This window comes from Rutidosis leptorrhynchoides, unplaced genomic scaffold (genome assembly GCF_046630445.1).
Source record: "Rutidosis leptorrhynchoides isolate AG116_Rl617_1_P2 unplaced genomic scaffold, CSIRO_AGI_Rlap_v1 contig415, whole genome shotgun sequence".
In the NCBI taxonomy this organism is placed as follows: Eukaryota; Viridiplantae; Streptophyta; class Magnoliopsida; order Asterales; family Asteraceae; genus Rutidosis; species Rutidosis leptorrhynchoides.
Window position 1 is genome coordinate 45,172 of NW_027266648.1, and position 19,451 is coordinate 64,622.

Genomic DNA, 19,451 nt, shown 5'->3' on the forward strand with positions numbered 1-19,451 from the left:
TAAGAAAATTACATTAGTTGCACAGATGATCTTTATTTACATCAATGGGGAGTGCTATTTTGTAACACAATTGACATTGCAATATATTCCCTCCTGTTAATACATACTACCTCCATTTCAAAATAGATGCAATTTTTTACATACAATTTGTATTGAAAAATTTGCATCTATTTTGGGACGGAGAGAGTATTTATTTAGCTTTTCTTCATACATTCAAAAAGAGATGCACTTAGTCAATATTAGTGAATATATACATCTTTTCTTGAATGTATCTAGAAAAGTTAAAAAAAACATGTATTAGTAGACCTCACAACACCACCTAAAACGATATACCATTGATATTCCAAGCCAAATTCACACTAACACATCAATTCAACCAATACTCTTGAATATCTCACTGTTTTTCAGATTCATTCATCAATTTTGTCTTCAGATATTGATTCAGTTTTGCATTTCTTGTAATCCCCAGCTGCTTGTTCATACTCGTTATCTTTTTCTGATAAGGTATCATGATGAACAGATACCTCGTTTGATCCACAGCTCTCCTTTTCTTCTCCGATGGAAAAATCAAAGAAACTCTTCCGCACAACAAAGTTCGGCACATTGTGATTATTGTAACTTTGTTTGCTTTCAACTGGTAAACTTTCAGGAAGACGTGTCGCCATCCACCTCTCTAGCCAACTCCATCCCATGTTTGGTTCTTCTGCACTCCCGTCGGATTTGTGTTTCTTCTTCGAACATATCCTCAGCTATATATAAAAAACAAAATAAAGTCCAGTCAGACTGAGTCAGCTATATCATATACATACATAAACTAATTGAAGAGATTTGTTTGGTTTTACCTGTTGAGAAAATGCATAAGCTAAAGCCCTCTCTCGTCTAGTCATCGCTTCTAGTCTGTTCTGAATTCTCATTTTCGATATGTTGCTACTCACAGTGCTATCATCCCAATCTTCCTGTTACTTCCAAGAAAACCATAAATTCACTCATTATCTGTTCTAAGTGGAAAAAACTTTATGTTATTTGTTGGATTTTGCGATGAGCAAGACAAAACAACGGCATTATAGTCATTATTCTTGAAAATTTCGAATACAAATTATAACATTTGCATTGTATTCAAAATCGCCCAGGATTATGATCTGCATGTGACGTCCTGTCCCGCATAACAAATGCTAATTGCTAGTTTCTTTCACCTTTATCCTGAAGACCTGAGTTCTAGCTTTTTGGTGATGTAAAACTACACTTTCTTCAGAAACAGAGAGAGCTTCCACAGAATTTCCAGCCTGAACTTCGACAGATGTTGCGATGGAATTCCTACTGGGACTTTCAGTCGCAGTGAGGACCTCCTCCTGCTTATCATCTTCTAATTTCATTTCTTTGCTTTGACGTCTAGCCTGAAGATATAATTTATATTTAGCAATGTGAGAAATTATATACTTTGGTTGAGTAAGGATTGATACTAGAAAATGTGGCTATAAGCAACCAGGAAGTCTCTGAAGGCTGATTGTATGATGATCGCAGCATCGTCTTCAAGGAACAACTTTGATATTGAATTCTTCATCTCATCTTCTGTTATATTATTATTTTTTTGGTCTCCAGTTTACTCTGAATTTCTCCATTGTCTTGATGAAAATGTAAAGGCTGTGTTATAGTGACCTCGGAGCTCTTGAACGAAGCTGAATCTTCTTCCGCAAGGACGGAATTGAATAACTCATTTCCACAAAGGTATGATCTAACAGAATTCCATCTTCTCTTACTCATTCCATTATAGCTCCTAACCTGAAAGATTAATTAAATTACAAACACAATCCTTGAATTAATACTACTACAAGATTAATCGCGATTATGATGATATATACTTACACTGGCAGTAGTGCTTTCTTGTGTTGTCCTAGGCTTGTTTCTAGAGAATACATTCTTCACCATTTCTCCAGGTATCTTCATCTTCTAAAATTATTCTTGCAAGTACTATTTAGTTTCAATTATTTAAACTCAAAATCATTATTTAAACTCTGGAATAGAATAATAATGTAGCTTCTTTGGCAGTGACATTCTTCTCTCAGTTGCACACTTGCACTAAATTAATATAGTATAAACTTAAGTATCTGACTTTAATGTTATAAATAAATATATCTCACATGTAATTAACTTAGTATAATCTGCAATTAGCTGAGCTTTAGAGCTGTACAAGTACCCTTTTCAGTGTAGAATATTTATTTTAATTTTAAAAAGAAGATCAGATTAGAAGAAGAGTGATGATTCTTTTTTTCTTTTTTTTTTCTTTGCACATGGCTTGCAGTGCAAAAAGTTTGCTTGCAAATGGGGCTATGTGTATTCCTTTATACTGACTGTACTGATCATTTATCATTGTCCTCTAAAAAGTGGGTTGCCCTTCATTTACAGTTTTTGTTTTATCATCATAAAAAGCATTCCCACATACAAAAAATTCCTCAAATCAATTTTATTTGTACCGCTCATATTTAGACTACGATAATAATGTATGCTTCAAACACGAAATCAACTAACAAATCATAATTTATATATGACCTACCAGATATAAGGAAATTGATGGAATATTTATTTCAATAGTGAAAATTGTTTTGAAATAGAAAGCTGTATATATATGTTCCAAAAAATGTCTGCAATTAATTTAAAGTTATGAGAAACCTTTTTTAGCTGTGTCATTAGTTGATGTGTATAAATTACAAAGCAAGGCATGTGGTATTAACTGTAGATTGGGATAAGAAGAAGTGTTCCATTCGATGATTGAAATGTGATACTTGAATAGTGGTGTGGGGGGAGTGAAATTAAGAAAAAGGTGACGAGATGAGATTCTTTTGAACCAATTATGTGACAATCTCTCACTTTATTCAAGGATATATAGTTGATATTTTAGTTTGGTTTGAAAACTCAATTAGAAAGAGAGTTCTTCAAATTCAAAAAGAAAAGAAAAAAAAGAGAGTTCTTCATAAGAAAGAGTTCGGGTCTTCGTTCGATCAAAATAGATATGATTTGGTCGTAAAGATGTAATTTTGATGTTAGAACCATATTATGAAAATTCAAGACGTGAATTCGAGCTGGAGGGGACGATATGCTCTTTTATATTATATATTGAGGTGTGTGTTAAGTATAAAGCGTTCCACAAAAATTTTAGTTATCGCTGTATCGTGTCGATATTTATTTATGGTCAAACAAAAAAAAGCGAAGATGAAGAGCTTAGACGGTAGAGTTTATTTATAAAAGTTTTTTTTTTTTTTTTTTTTGTGTTTGATAGTCTTATCTTGGTTGCCTATTTGACAATGACTTTTATAATGACATTGTAATCGTCCCTTAGAAAGTTATGGACGATATGTTTTGTAATACGTATGATGTTTGCCCTTGAAGGGGATAAAAGTTTTAGCCTAAAATTATCAAAAATTGATATGACTCGACTCGACCATGATCTCTACAAAAGTAATGAGGTGGATTTTCCAATGAGCAACATAACATTAGGCCATAAAATTCCAAATAAAATTATACTTTCTACGTATCAAAATAAATTTTGTTTTTAAAACTACAAACATCATGTATTTTAATACGAAATTAGTATGATATTATTAGGTTTAATTCAACTCCAAATTAACTAGATCGCTTTCTCTATAGTTGCGCAATCACAAACAATACGAGTTACGAGATCGCATCATTTTCCATGTGGAACAAACCTTAAATTTGGTTCGATTTAGAAATTGGGCCGAACTTTGACCACCGTTGACGGACAAACTGATGGACACAAGCCAAAACCCAGACACGACACATGTTGACATCTGGCTTTGGCTACATCTCTGTCTAGGCTATCTCAATTCCCCCGTTAATTTATCATTAGTCTCTATCTATCTCAATATGTTACTAATAAAAGTAACTTCAAAAAAAAAAAAAAAAAAAGACTACAGATATAAAAGTAAACAAAGAAGGCCAAACTATATTTCAGTCCTTCACGTTATATTATATCTCCCTTTAGCCCCTTTCAAAGTTTAATATTATGAATGAACATCACGTTATCCATTTTATTCTATATGAGCTGGTGCCTAGAGAGCATATGACACCAATCTTATCTAGAGATGGCAAAGGCCGCGGATATTACTATCTCCACCTCCGCATCCTTTTAGAATAATCACCCTCTATTTCCGTCTCCATATTCGGGATGGATAAAAAGCTACACATGTATCCGTATCCATGTCGGGTAACAGACATTCATGGATATCCATTGATTTTTTTAGTTCATCGGTTTGCGGAATTTGAAATTAAATAAAGAGTCAGTGGCCGTCGAAATCTAGAAATTTTTTTAGAAGGTTGATGATGCGGACGTGTCATTTTGGCTGAGTTAGCACGTGATGTGTTGCTTGTTTGGCGATGATTGTGCAAAATTGACGGAAGTTTGCTGCCACATAGGCAAAATTTGACGGCATATATGACTTTGTTAGTAAAATTAACGGATGTGTAGCAAAATGATAGCAAAAAATCGCGAGGTAGCATTTTGTTAATTTTTTTACTATTGATGTAGCAAAAAATTTATTATCTCGTGAATTAATGGAGTGGACTAATGTAGTGATTCATAATATGGTGATATGTGTCATTAACTTTAATATTTTAATAGCTTTTACATTGAATTTAAGAAATAAAATCAAAATTCAAGATTTTTTATGCCACTTGTCATCATTTAATGAATTCACTACATTAGCCACTACATTAAGTCACAATCTCAAGCATTACTCGTAAATAAATGAAAGATGTAACAAAACTATTTTATTTATTAGACAATGATAGCTATATTATTTAATAGTTACAATAAAATATTTTTAAAATAAAATTGATGTAACTTAACAAATAATAGAACGTTGCTATAGATATCTCTTATTGGATTAAAAAACAAGACATCAAAATTAAAAAAATCTATAATTTATATATATATATTAATTAATAATTATTTCTATTTTATGTATGGAGATATCAACGGATAAACATTCCATATCCGTCCTAACATCTATTTATGAAGTGGATAATTTTCTTCCATCTGTCTTATATTCATGGATATTTTTTTCTAGTATAGTGAGTATCCGTGATGTTTCAAAGCCTACAAATGATAAAAACTCTAGTTACCAAGAAAGGTCAAGCTCTAGGATTCTTGTTGGAGGCAAGCCTTGATTGCATATACAAAACGATTATTTAGCTGTTATCGAGTATGTGCTATAGTTAGATTATTTTAGCAGAAAGTGTAATAGCTAGCTACTAAACTCTTATCTAGTCGTTGAACGCTATTTGTAATCGAGGCTTGCCTCATCGGCAGAGTGCCCTAATAGGAGGCCGTCTCTTATGACGAACGGTTCTTGGTTAATCACCCCCAACTTTCATCCGGCGGATTGGGGATGGCGGATTTCGAAACTCTCGGCCACCCTAATGCAGATTGTGAATGCACGATCATGAAATCAGAATTGTCACTTTTTGACTGGTAAATAAAGTTAGTTATAAGTCCTGTAATATATAATTGATCCAAGTATTTTGAATATCAACGAAATAAATAAACAAAGGATAATGACATAAAGGGTGCAACGATCAATGCATTGACAAAGTAAATCAATTGAAGATCGTTGATATGGAAGGATCAACGATCAATATGTTGAAAAAACAAATCATAAGAAGATCATTGACATGGAATAATCGATGGCTAGGGAACAACTACACAATTCGCAAGAAGCAAGAATCAAAAAGGAAACTAAATCGTGTATATTTTAATTAAAAATATACTGATTCAGTTCCTTGTTAATCAAGAAATTATATTTGGAAAGTAAAGGAAGAAAATTATTAGAATCAAATCAAATCGCATCATTCTATTCATCAAGTAAAGGAGTGACGATTAAGGCACCAAGCAAGTATAAATAGAAGACGATTTGTCGACAAGCATTCTTTGCACAAACGGAGCACAAGGAGGAAGATAGAGTGAAGTTTATTCCACTCTACCCTTTAGTTTGTTGCCATACGTTATCCAGATTCTTAGAGTGGTGTGTAGAGATCGAGAGTACTAGCCGGTCGTGGCTCGTTATTGGTAGGGTCCTAGAATAGGTCGGTCCTAGGTCTAGAATTTACATAGGAGATAATTGAATTACGAACAATAGTCTTGATGTGTGGCTTGTACACGCATCTGAGTAATTCGGGTTATATTACTCTCCCCATTGTAAGAAACTTCTACCCGGTCTTTTGGTCCGCGGACGTAGGTGTTGGTTATTTAACGCCGAACAACGATATATCATTATTGAATAAATTTAAACAAAGTTGTTATTTGTTTCGTATTGAATCTCTCGCGTATAATCTCTACTATTCTTGTTATTGTTTAATCTATATTGTGCCAAAAACCTACAACGTCTATATGATCCAACAGTTTGATCTAATCTAAACGAGAACTGTTCTATCCACCTAAACGCGTTTTCCAAGTCTGGGTAAATCTGCATTTGTTTTAGGATTGTTAACGCATCCACCAAATAATAACAACTGGTCAAGTTTCTAGTCATTGAGGTGTTACATCACTTAAATCAAACCAGCACGCTCAACATAATATTATCTGTTTGATTTGTACTTAAGTCTCCAAACCTCGACACCAATCTTAGAGAGGCTTATTATATTTTATACGTCACTTAGTTAAATTAGTTTAACTCTAATAGTTAAGACCGATCCATTCGGTTAAAGTTTCTAAGCACAAAACATATTTATTTAGAGAGATCTTTAACACAAACAGTTTATAGCACAAACGTCCCATTATATCTTTAGATCGTCAGATTTATAGAATTGATTGATGTTGCTGACGTAGCTGATTCAGTAATTCTAACTGAGTCAGATCAGAAGGTTTTGGTTCAGTACCAACTCAACTGAATAAGATCCTATAGGCACTAACTCAGTATTCCTTAGACTGAGTTGGTTCGACTTGAACAACACTAACTCAAGATTAGTTTAATCGAGTTAGTTCGACACTCGAAATGCTAAGTCACGATCTACATCATCATCTAGACAAGGGGTTTAGGCCTCATCAACTTACTTGACTAAAGTGCATCAGCAGGAGCTTAGAAGTCCACTGTAAGTCTAGTTCAGCTCTTGCTGAACTACCACTCGTTTTATATTGCATTTAGTTTGTTTGTAAGTTGTAGTTGATTTGTAAGTACTGGTCTAGTTGTTACTGGCCAAGTACTAGTTTATCTTTCGCAGTTTATTGTACTCTGAACTATCATTTGATTATTAGTCATAAACTGTGTTAGGATTTGCAATACTTTTATTTTTACAGTTATAGTACTTAGATTGTTTCTAGAGTAGCTTGACTGTTTTGATAGTATTGATTGTTTGTTATCTGCTGCTGTTTAACATCTAGCTTAAAAATAGGTTTATCTTAGTTGTATTGAGATTATTCTTGAGTAAATCATTTACACATCTGATTAATCACTTTGATAAAATCGAGATATATACAAGTGGTTGTCACATTAGGTTTGAGTTGTAACTGGTTAAGTTACTTCTTAAGTGACTTAGTCGAAAAGAGTTAGGGCTATCAAATTTCACAGATTTCCCCCCCTACCCCCTCTCCTCTCCTTTTCTTTTCCCCTCTCCTTTCTCAATTACTCAATAAAATCTAACCTTTTATCATAAAATAAATATTCATCAACATTTTTTGTCCTTAAAATATGCTTCATGATGGATAAAAAATAGCAGATTTTCGCGGATTCAGATAGAATTGCCATCACTAATTTTAGGGCTCGCTCGGATACATGGATTTTGGACCGGATTGGTTTGACAAATCTAGTTCATGTTAATACTCAGTTTGGATTAATTGATTTGTGAGTCGGAATTCGGCTTATTGTCGCTATTATTCAGATTAGTTAGCTTTTTTGATTCAAATTAAACTCGAATTCGCTACGTTGCAACTTTTTTTATGAATTGTCCATTTTGTCCTTAAAATCTTAAAACAAATGACATCAAATACCCTCGTTTTATTTGAATTTTAATCCACCAATTTTATTATCTTCTTCTCCTTCTCCATTTTGAATCAAACACGATAACTCCTCTCCAACCACTCGACCAACAAATCTGACGCCCAGATCCAGATCAACCCTCGCTATCCTCCCCTCTCCGGCCATAATCCGACTAGCCCTACATGACCTGATCCTTTACTCTTTTAATTCCAATTAAAATGAGAGGTTAATTGAATTTGACTTGATTATTTCTAATAAGTCAAGAAGAACAATGGAGAAGAAGAAGTTTTTAATTTTCCTTCTTTCTTATCTGATGATGAAGAGGTCGTTGGACAATCTAAGCAATGCCTACAATGCTATCCAGGTAGTCCTCCAAACTATGTAGTCTAAGCATCAGAGTGAAAGTTTTAAAGATAGGATTAATGATAGAATTGCAAATGTTTAGACGTTTGTTTAACGAGGTTTGTAAAGGTACAATGGTTGGTAATCTTAGAATGAATTTTCCAAACTTTGAGAAATTGGTCTAATATGCTGGAATTTTATGGTGGTTTAAAAGAAAATGGCCATGTCTCAGTTGAGGAACATGTTGCAATGTTCTTGTATATTTGTTATGACATGTGTTGTAGGCATTTACATAAATCGGTATTACACATGTAAGGGTAGATTGTCTCTTTTTGACACAATAATAAGTTAGAAGTAGATTAGTAATTGTATTATTCAAATAAAGAACATTATGTCATTTTAGTGTATTAATATAATATATGGTTGTAATATAAATAAATGCGATCAATATTCATCATTCGGTGATAGGCCGAAAATACATCGACGAACAAGATTTGATAAAATAAACAATCAGGATTGATGAAGTGGCAAGATGAACAGTTGGAATTAAAGACATCCTCTCCAAGGCAAGGATTCAAAAACATAAAGACTTATAGCATATAAGGAAACTAGATCATTGCATATAAAAGGAAATTATATTTTTTTGCTCTCAAGTATCTCTACCACACGCAATATACTTATATATGGAAACTGAATTATGAGAGATCATATATTGTCTGATTTTGTTATCAATTATTTAAGTGCCGAGCAAGGCAAAGGAGCAGCTATAAAAGGAGGACGAGTTTCCATCAGACCTTTTTGCACAAACAGCTTACTTGAGAGAGGATATTCGAGAGGGAGTTGGACTCCACTTCTGACCTCTGTTTGTTGTCATAGGTTTTACATGGTTAAATGGTTGGGAATAAGAGTCGAGAGTACTACCTTGTGGTTCGACTAAGTTGAGTAGGTTCCTAGAATAGGTTGGGTCACCTAGGTTTAGATTTAATATGAGATTAGCGAGTTATTGGGATTAGTTGAGCGTGCGGCTTGTGCACAGCTTCAAGGTAATTCAGGAGGTAATCTCCCACCATTGTAAGAAAAGGCTACTTGGTGTAATCGCCCACTGATTAAGTGTTCGTTAACACACAAAACAACAATATAAATAGAAGACGCAAAATGTTTGCATTGAAATCTTTCATGTAAACCTCTTGTTATTTTATAAGTTGTTTAATCTATATTGTGCCAATTTAACCACAACGTTTATATACTCCAACAGTTCCATCTATTGAGATCAAGTCTTTAGAGAGAACAATTCTTCCACCTTATCACGTTTTTGCAATAGTGATCGAATCTGTATTCGCCTCAAGATTGTTTTCGTATTTCATCATAGTAACAATTGGTTGAGTCGCTACTCGTTTAGGTGTTACTTTTATTATTCAAATCAAATCCAAAGCCCACAACATAATATCTTTCATTTTATTAGTTCATAAGTCTCTAAACCTCGCAACCAGTCTACAAGAGACTTATTACTTATACGTCAGTCGTGTAGAATCCATTTAACTTCAGATCTAGTTATAATTGATCTATCCTCAAAGTCTCAAGCACAAACTTACATATCTCAGAGAGACTTTCATCACAAACAGTTTATCTCACAATCAGTTCATCAGATCTCTAGATCAGCAGATCTACATATTGCAAACTGTTGCTGATGTATCTAGTTCAGTATCAACTCAACTGAATCAAATTTGAAGACATTGGTTCAGTGTTAACTAAACTGAATCAGTCCAGACGACACTAAGTTAGTATCAACTCAACCGAACTAGTCCATCATCGTTCAACGCTAAGTCTCGGGTTCCACCGACATCTAGAGAAGTGACTTAAGCAACATCAACTAAGGTGCATCAGCAGATCATAGACTAGCTTTGTAAGTTCTGGTTCAGTTTCCATTTAATTATCTCATTAGGGCTTGTTTGGAATGATAGACATAATTCAACGGTTATGGAAATAATAGTAACACGGTTATGGATATGGTTAATATTATGTAATCTGCCGTTTGGATGCAACATGGATAAAGTGCGGATAGCTTTATGTTATCAGCTTGTGCAGTTGGATCGCAAGATTGTATGAACAAGATTATATGGTTTAATTACCTAAATACCCTTACTTTAATAACACATGTAAATTCTTATTTATTTTTAGTATTACAAAACACGATGATGTATTCAGTCACATACACGCTTTTCATTGAGTTTCACTTTGACAATTACAGAAAAGTATTGAGAAACAAGCCTTTGGATTTATCATCCTTCTCAAATTCAGTACAATACATCCGTAAGAAACCCAAATCCCCAAATCGTACGAAATCCTAATTCCAATTACAAGCCAAATTACAAGCAATCATGAACAGGAATCGATATTTAATTAACCTAATATAACCATACATCCCGTAAGAATCGTAAATTAACAAAAGTCCCAAAGTTTTTTTGAAATCCTAAAAATCCAGTCTATCCAAACATGGAATTGAAGTTAATTTATGGTAGTTCTTACTGTGTTAAAGGGAAAGAAACGTCGAGAAGTTGATTTGGACTACTCCGGCATCGAATTTTGATCGGGTGATGATAGGACGACGAACTAGTTTTTTCATACGAGAGAGGGACGAACGAGAAAGAAAAAAAATGAAAGAGAAATGAAAAAAAAATTGGATTTGATATGATGTTTGACTTTGAGGGCATTTGTCATTTTTTTTTAAATGAACTGGGGACAATTGCGTAAAAAACACGCCAATTCCCTTATCTAGCGCGCAACGGATAAAATAATAAGGCATATCCCTCTAAGATGGAGTTATCCATCAAAAGTCCACCCAAATCAGATTAATATAAGTTTATCAATCGATCCAAACATCATTCTTGTTCCGAACTAGATAGTTTTATCTTATCCGTTGCTTTATCTACCATTTCAAACGAGCCCTTATAGTTTACTGCACTTAGTTTATCTTTAGATTGTAAACTGTTTTGTTAGTACTGGTCCAGTTACTATTGATCAAGTACTTGTTTATTCTCTTTCATAGTTTATTATACTCTGAATCAATTCATTAGATCACTAGTTACAAACTGTGTTAGTTCATACCGTACTATTTTATTACATTCATTGTACGTAGGATTGTCTTTAGATTAATAACTGTAATCTGTTTAATTAGTACTGGTTGATTATCTGCTGCTATATTAGTATCTAGCTTAAGAATAGGTTGTTAGATCTTTGTTTAGATTATTCTTAAGTAGATCATTTGTAAATCTAGTTAATCATTTTGTTAAAAAGGAAATTATATTTAAGTGATTATTAGATTAGGTTTCAGTTGTAACTCGTTGAGTTGTCACATTAGGTGACTTAGTCGAAAATAGTTAGTGCTATCAAATTTCAATATCCTAAGATGATTGTAGTTGCACAAATGTTCATGAGGTCTAAAGAAATTGTAAGTAGCAATTTTAAACGAGCTCCTTATGTAATGTGTAAGCTATAAAAACTATTGCTCGAACAGCCTTAGGCTGTAAAAAATAATTGCAATGACATGTAATGGAAATGGTTTAAAGGTTGTGTATGAGGTTTATATGGTACTTTCTTAGATGTTAAAGTTAGTGAGGTTGATAAAACCAGATATAGGACTCACAAGGGCCATATTGCCACAAATGTATACCCAAAATATGAACTTCATCTTTGTCATATGCCCGGTTGGGAAGGTCGACATCAGATTCCTGAATCTTGCGTGATGCCCTCTCTTTAGAGAAAATGGATTAAAAGTGCTAAAAGGTTCGTAATATTTTTTTTATAACTTTTTTTCTTACATTATATGCTTTTAACACTATTAGTTGATCTTGTAGGTAAATACTATTTGGTCGATGTTAGTTTTGCTCTAGGTTTTCTTGCACCATATTGAGGAATTCGATTTCATCAGAACAAGTGGAAGAAAGGGTTGCAACCCTTAACAAAAGAGGAGCTCTTCAACCTGAGGCATGCTATTGCAAGGAATATCATCGAGCGATGCTTCGGCGTCTTGAAGATGCGGTAGGGAATTCTAAGGAGCACAACCTGATACAACATGAAAATCTAGAACAAGATAGTTTTAGCTTGATGATTGCTCCATAATTTCATCATTTAAATTAGTTTTTAATCATTAACAAGATAGTCTTTTATTTAATCACTTTCTCTAACCATTGAACCATATAGGGAAGAGATGGCTCGTGACTATGATGAAGAGGAACAGAATGCACCTAATAGGAAAAATAGATGATCAAGTGTTGTTCAAGGTGATGATCTTCTAGACGTAGCATTTGTAGAGACGACTCCTGAATGGAACGCTTAGAGAGACAACTTCACATACCAAATGTTTGAGGAGTGGATTGCATCTAGGCAAGGCTGAAGTGTTGTGTCATTTGTGAGAACTTATGAGAAAGATGTGACAATTTTTTGAACTTGTAATATGATAGATACAATTTGTTGTTATAATTCCTTAAACTTGTAATTTGTTGGTGACAATTTGTAACATTTCTAAAGGATGTCACAATGTGTATTAAGGATTGTACTTGTAATAGTTTGTTGTGTCTTCTTATGTTAAAACTAGTTGTGCTTCTTGTTGAGTTGAATAAAAAGAGGAAGGCCTCTAAACAATAAGGACATGTCCAATTTTTTTATTTTACAGTTGTAGAATGATCATCATAATAAGAATGACACAAATAATTACCAAGTCATTATCAAAACATTACCAAATCATTACAAAGTCATTAATAACAAGTCAATACCAATACATTACCAAATCATACAAAGTCACTACAATCCATTACAAATTCTCACTAACAACCTAAACTGCATCCATTACAAATTATTTAGAATCCAAATACCTAAAGATACAACCACAAAGAACCCAAGAAACTACCATTTCGATTCTTCTTGATATTCCATCAGCATCTAACATGACCATTCTTGCTTCTAGCTGCAGGATCTCGATGTCTTTCTTAAGAGATTCAGCCACTTTCTTCATTTTCCCAAGCTCATCCTCTAGACAGTCAACGTAGGTTCCCATGACATCTTTGTCATTTTCTAATTTGGACATTTTTGTATAGCATTAGTACCTTTTCATTTCGAAGCTAAACTAGTTTACTTCTACATACTGCATTTTAGCCACAAGTTGGAATCGTGCATCCCTTTCTAAGTCATAAGCTATCTTAAGGATTACCATGGCATTGTTGCCCCATCCATGACATGGTTTCACATTTCAACTCAGGATACAATCACATATTATAAAAATATTATTAGACCAATAATCGTGGAAATAGAATAAGACTCGAAAGACTCGACGATTTCAAAAGACTCAAACAAGACTCGACGATTTCGAAAGACTCGAACAATCGATCAAAACACATGATTTCAACCACAACTAATAATTACATGAACAAAGCATTAATGACTCGACCAGTACTCGACCAAGGCTCGGTGATAGCTACAACTCGACCAAGAGAACCCAACGAACTGGTAGAACAAAAAAATGACCAAAAGTATAACTTACATTATTGTAGAGATTGTAAGTACGAAATCGTTGCCCATGATTGTGCATTGTGTACCACTTCAACACGACCGCCGACAGCTTTTAGAAGAAGAGAATGTTCCGGAGTTGATAGCCATGATTCATATCAAACATTCAAAGTAATCGTTTGCATGGGGTTATGAGAGTGAGGTCAAAGGAAGGGTCGAATTTCAGGTGAACTAAGAGAATCACAATCAAATTTGGACGAAATTGGATCAATTGAGGGCGGGATGGGATAGGGTTCTTCTTAGTGGGAAAGTGTTTTGATTTTGTGAAATCTCGATTTGTTTTTTAAAAATTGGGAACTATTAAAACGACGTCATCATGGGTAGTTAGGTAATATGACCACTAATCCTCCTGCCTAAACCAGCAATCCAAATAACTTTCTTAATTTGACTATTTAATCCATCCCTTTAAGCCGATCCGATCCGATCCGAACATAAAATTAGATCACGAATCCGAAGCCGTATCCAATCAACACAGTATGGGCAAATCCAATACTGCATCAATGTATCCAAACAAGCCATTAGCTCCCAATTAATTAGATGATTACATTGGATATCAATATCAATACATTAAAACTATTAAGGGAAAAATGAGTTAACAAATTTATGCATGGACTAAAGTATAGTTTTGCCTAACATTAAATGATGGAATGGAACCTCACACAATCGCACAGGAAATAGGTAGTATAATAACTCTCTCTTTCGATCATCATCAGGATTCAGGAGTCAAAATAATCTTGGTTTCGTCTCCGAATCAGAATTCAAAAAGTTGGGTTTGCTGCAAAATCGCAACTTGAAAATTGGGTTGCATTCTTTTCTTTTCTTTTCATTTGGTCATAGCAATCTGAATAATACAGAGTGATTAGCTAGAGTATGAGGAAGAGGGAAAGAGAGAATCCTTGTGCTGTTTGTGGCCACTATCATGATTACGAGAACGGAGAGATTTGCGGGATTTGTGGTCACCGGAGTCCGCAGGCTTCCGAGTCGGCGGTTCACGTCAGTGCATTCCCGTCTGAGATCTTGCCGGAATTTCTGTATCTGGGCAGCTACGACAATGCTTCACGGTCAGAGTTGCTAAAGACTCAGGGGATTTCTCGTATACTTAATGTGAGCTCTTATTCTTTCATTATTTTAATTATTTCAATTCGTGATTATTGTTGCTCGGAAATCAATTATTTCTTTCCTATGGTGCATCAATTATCGTTCTCGTATCGATATAAATCAATTGGCAATATAATAACACTTGGGAAATTTTGATCAGGCAAGAAACAGCTAATAGTAATTGTGTTTATGATCAGGGTTTTGTAAAATAATCCAGCTTTTAAATTTAATTACTCATTCCAATTATCTGTGTTTACAGCAATCAACAGGTAATGTTTGCTGTTTTTTGTTTCAGTGCTCGAACAGAATGCTTAGTGATGATTTGCGTCTCTAACATTGGTGCTTCTTTTACAAAATTAGCCATTCTTATTGATTCTGACAAGTTGTTTGATGTTGCTTGTGAATTCTTATTGGCATCTTCTAATGTTGATCCAATGCAGACGGTGCCATCTTGTCAAAATCTCTACAAGAGTTCATTTGCATATCACTGCCTTGAAGACGACAAAGCTTTAGCTTTTGACGATGCTAATCAATACTTGGGTGCGTTTTCTTTAAAAACATATTTTTATGTCTGTATCTTTATACTACTTGTAGAAAGATCTATTAGTGTCATCTCAAGTACCCTTATTAATGTTATGTCCTTTTCTAAATAACTTCCCTCAATTCAATTTCAAAATTAAGCATTCTACTTATTGATACCTCTTCAGTAAATAGAAAAAAAAACAAATCTTTTTCCGTCTAGCACAAGCCTGTCTTTGCACAGAGTAATTTTGCTTATAAACTTTGCAGAACAATGTGAGAAAGACAAAGCTCGAGTTCTTGTGCACTGCATGTCGGGCAAAAATAGGTTTGTTTTCAGAATTTTCTGATTTGTTTTTCAGCATTCCTTGTAATTGGGTTTGTGGTTTGATGATGATTAAGTATATTTGAGAGTGTTTTCTCAATGTAGGACATCAAAGAATTGGAAAAAAAAATGGATATTTAGATTTGTGTTCTAGAGTATAGCAATGAAATTAAACTTTTAGTAACTATTTATTGTCTATGATCAATTTACAGATCACCAGCTATTGTAATAGCTTATTTGATGAAGACGAAAAGATGGAGGTTGCCACAAAGTTATCAGTGGGTCAAAGATCGGAGACCATCTGTTGAGCTAATTGAAGGTGCTAACATTTATTTATTGCTAATCTATGTTTTGGCAATTCAAACAATATTTTGATTTGGTAATCATCAATTACCCGACTATTAAGTATATTTTTTCTGCAGCTGTGTACATGCAATTACAAGAATATGAGCAGAAAATATTCAGGTCAATCGAAAATAGCAACAACCAGGCGACGACAAGTTTTCAGGCTGTCTTCCTTCAGCTTTGGTTTTCCAGAAGCTAATGAGCCATTTCCTAATTCTAATGCATCAGTTTTCAACAGTGTTGGCAACAGCTCTATTTTTACAAGTCTTCCTTTAAACGTCGTTCCACAAGAATTCACATTTGGAGCTACACGGCCTGAGAACAACAATGTCTTGCAGAACCAAGGTAGTAGTGATATTCCAATGGACGGTTCCTAGGCCAAAGATTTTTATTTTGAGATTTATTTTACATTACAAAACTCTTATATCTGAGATGCTTGCCTGGGGATCAGGATATATGGCCTAGGCGGAGTCCCCAACTTCATACATGTTTTTCCTTTTTCGGATTATACCCATAAATTTCATGTAAATCTTTTGCGCCAATATATGCAATAGATTGACAATATTCGGTGAAGCCATGCTAATTTAATGGAAATTTCATTCATAGTAATGAGGGTTTCTTTGCGAATTTTGCTGTCAAAAAAGCGAGTTACGTTCTTGAGTCCACATTTGTCGAGCATGAAGAGGGATATTAACGTTAACGGTGTTGTATAAAAGGCCGAGTTTAACGGACATGCATAAGAGAGTATGGAGCACTTTGGTATTCCTTCCGTCTATTTTAGCTTTTTTTCATACATTTAAAAGGATGTGTGTTTAGTCAATATTAGTGAATTTGTACATATCTTCTTGAATGTATTTAGAAAAGTTAAAAAAATATGTATCAGCATGCGGAGGAAGTATTATTATTATTGGAGGTAGAATTACTACTGGAATTGTGAATTTGTGATGACTAGAACGTGGAATGTGATGAGGAGGAATGATGTTTTAGAACCCATTCTATATATCAACATCACTTCCTAGTTCCAATAAACTAAATTTAGAGGTAATGAATTAATCAAGCTAGCTAAATATATATTGATGTCTGTTTTCTATGTTTGCTTTAGAGGGAATGTTTGGGTCTTATGTATATATAGATTTTCTCATCATATATTGTGAAAGAGGTATCTACGTCTTGGCATATGCAAGTTGTCAAATATCTTTCAGATTTGGGGTTAATCACATTTGTCAAATATTAATTTTATTCCACAAATAAATTAATTTCCTTGCCCGCATTTTGTATATAGCACTGCCTTCTGCATGAAGGCCTATCAAGTTATAGTCTAACCAAATATAATTTTGTTTCAAGTATATTGGACGTTTACTATTTGCTTTTAAAAATCGATCGCATCTCAAAAAAATTCTCCTCAATATAGGCTGAGCATACAACTTCTGAAGCAAATTCAATTTCCTCCGAAGTTGCCTTGGATTGTCCCATGCAAATGCAGTACGTAATCTTATTTACAATGAGGATAAAAAAATTGAGTTATTCCACTCATTGTGGATTTATTGCAGGATAAGGTTATTACGAAAATTGATGGCATACGGACGGCGGCCGTGAACGGAGCTTGGTCGGAAAGCAGAGAGACGAGTTCCGACGATTGGGCGTGAAAGGTGGAGGCTTTGTGGTGGAATAGAGAGTTTACAGTGGAGGGAGAGATGGGAACGGCGTGGTCGCTAGGGTTCGAAGGGGAAAGAGAGCGGCGATGACTGTGGGTGGTGGTCGGAGAAGACAGAGATGGTGGCAACGAGAGGAGGTGGAACGGATGTGAAGGGCGGTGGTGATTGTCAATGAAGAGTGACAGGTGGCGGAGAAGTGGCGTGAAGAGTAAAGAGGAGATTAGGGTTTAGTGCATAAATTTTAATTAATAAAATTCGCTTTAATATGATAGAATGACACACAGCTCATCTTACACGAAGATAGTTCTCAAAGAGATATTCCTTCAATTCCATCATTCAAATCTGAGTCTTAAATTATTAATACAAACATATATATATATATAAACTACGAGGATAGACCCTCAATAATATAAATATAAAGTCTAAAGACTAACATAATGCAAATAATTATTATAGGACTTAATATACGGAAATGCACATAACTTCTGGCGCATTGATTTTTGGTCCTCGAACTTAACATGATGACTGGACCTCCTAGCCGATAAACACAACTTTTATCGATTTAGTCCTCCAATTTCTGCTCTTTCTTTAATGACGCTCTTGTCTTCTTCTCTAAGTAATCCGAGACAGCCTTCTCAAGGAAGGCTCTGATAAAACATTGCAATGTAATTCTAGCTTTGACCATATATTGACTTTGATCGAGGCCTTCTAGCTTCCGTAATGCATGAATCAATTTCCAAATAGATAAAATCCCATAGTATTCCCAAAATAAACAAGGTTCAAACACCCATGAAATTACGAAGCTATAAAATACATCAATGTGGAAGATTGACCATGATGGTCCGCCATCATCCTCCCTTTCTTTGGAGAGTTTCCTATATATTAGAAGGCTCTTTTCAATGAAACTCAATATGCCCGTAGACAATCCAATGATGAACAAGGCAGCCACAACAATTCATCCACATAGATCACATATAATGCTATGCACGCTATCATTATCTCTTAACTCATCAATAATAAAGCCCACATGGTGGGACAAAGAGATATAACAGTATATATGGCAGCAAGATTGTTGAGCAAATACAGCGAAAGATACATTACTGAGAGTCCATGATGGGCTGCAATATTGACTCTCGCTTGGCTCGGCATTTCCGGAAACTTGGTCTTCATGTCCATTGCGATGGGCTGACCCCTTTTGTCTAAACTTCCAGCACAGTAAAGATGAATCAAGATAGTTCACAATTCCGGCCAACATAGGTTCAACAAATTTTACCAATTCTGCCAATCCTGCACTAAAACTGATCTGACAAGTGCTGGTTACATCAACCTGAACTAGCTGCTCCTTTACAGAGGTAATAAAAGTAGTAACAACCAAATCAGACCCATCGATCTCATTATCCGAAGAAAATATCAGTGCTCCATGTATGATTGAGCAAAGAAATATTTCACTGCAAGCTTCTACGATTATCGAAACAGTAACAAATTTCCGATTCTCGTAACTCATTAGCATAAGCATTGCCACTGTTTTGCTGCTGTCCACAAAAGGAAATAAAAGTCCGTGAATGCTAATGACGAGCAGTTTACAACAGTAAGCCTTGTGACAATTACTCCATATATGAA

At 34.5% G+C, this 19,451-nt stretch overlaps 2 protein-coding genes across 2 annotated transcripts; one reads left to right on the plus strand and one right to left on the minus strand.

The window, feature by feature from the left end:
• Positions 1 to 410: 410 nt before the first annotated feature.
• Positions 411 to 1,944, minus strand: LOC139883548 (protein IQ-DOMAIN 33-like). Its single transcript, XM_071867711.1, has 6 exons — positions 1,864 to 1,944; positions 1,605 to 1,779; positions 1,477 to 1,569; positions 1,194 to 1,441; positions 843 to 956; positions 411 to 749 (listed from the first exon to the last, which is right to left on the minus strand). The coding sequence occupies exons 1-6, from the start codon at positions 1,942 to 1,944 to the stop codon at positions 411 to 413; spliced, it is 1,050 nt and encodes a 349-aa protein (XP_071723812.1).
• Positions 1,945 to 14,759: 12,815 nt separating this feature from the next.
• On the plus strand, positions 14,760 to 16,553 carry LOC139883549 (protein-tyrosine-phosphatase IBR5-like). Its single transcript, XM_071867713.1, is given in 6 exon segments — positions 14,760 to 14,993; positions 15,428 to 15,527; positions 15,777 to 15,834; positions 16,044 to 16,150; positions 16,254 to 16,344; positions 16,346 to 16,553. Coding segments are annotated over 6 exon segments (798 nt in total).
• Positions 16,554 to 19,451: the final 2,898 nt, after the last annotated feature.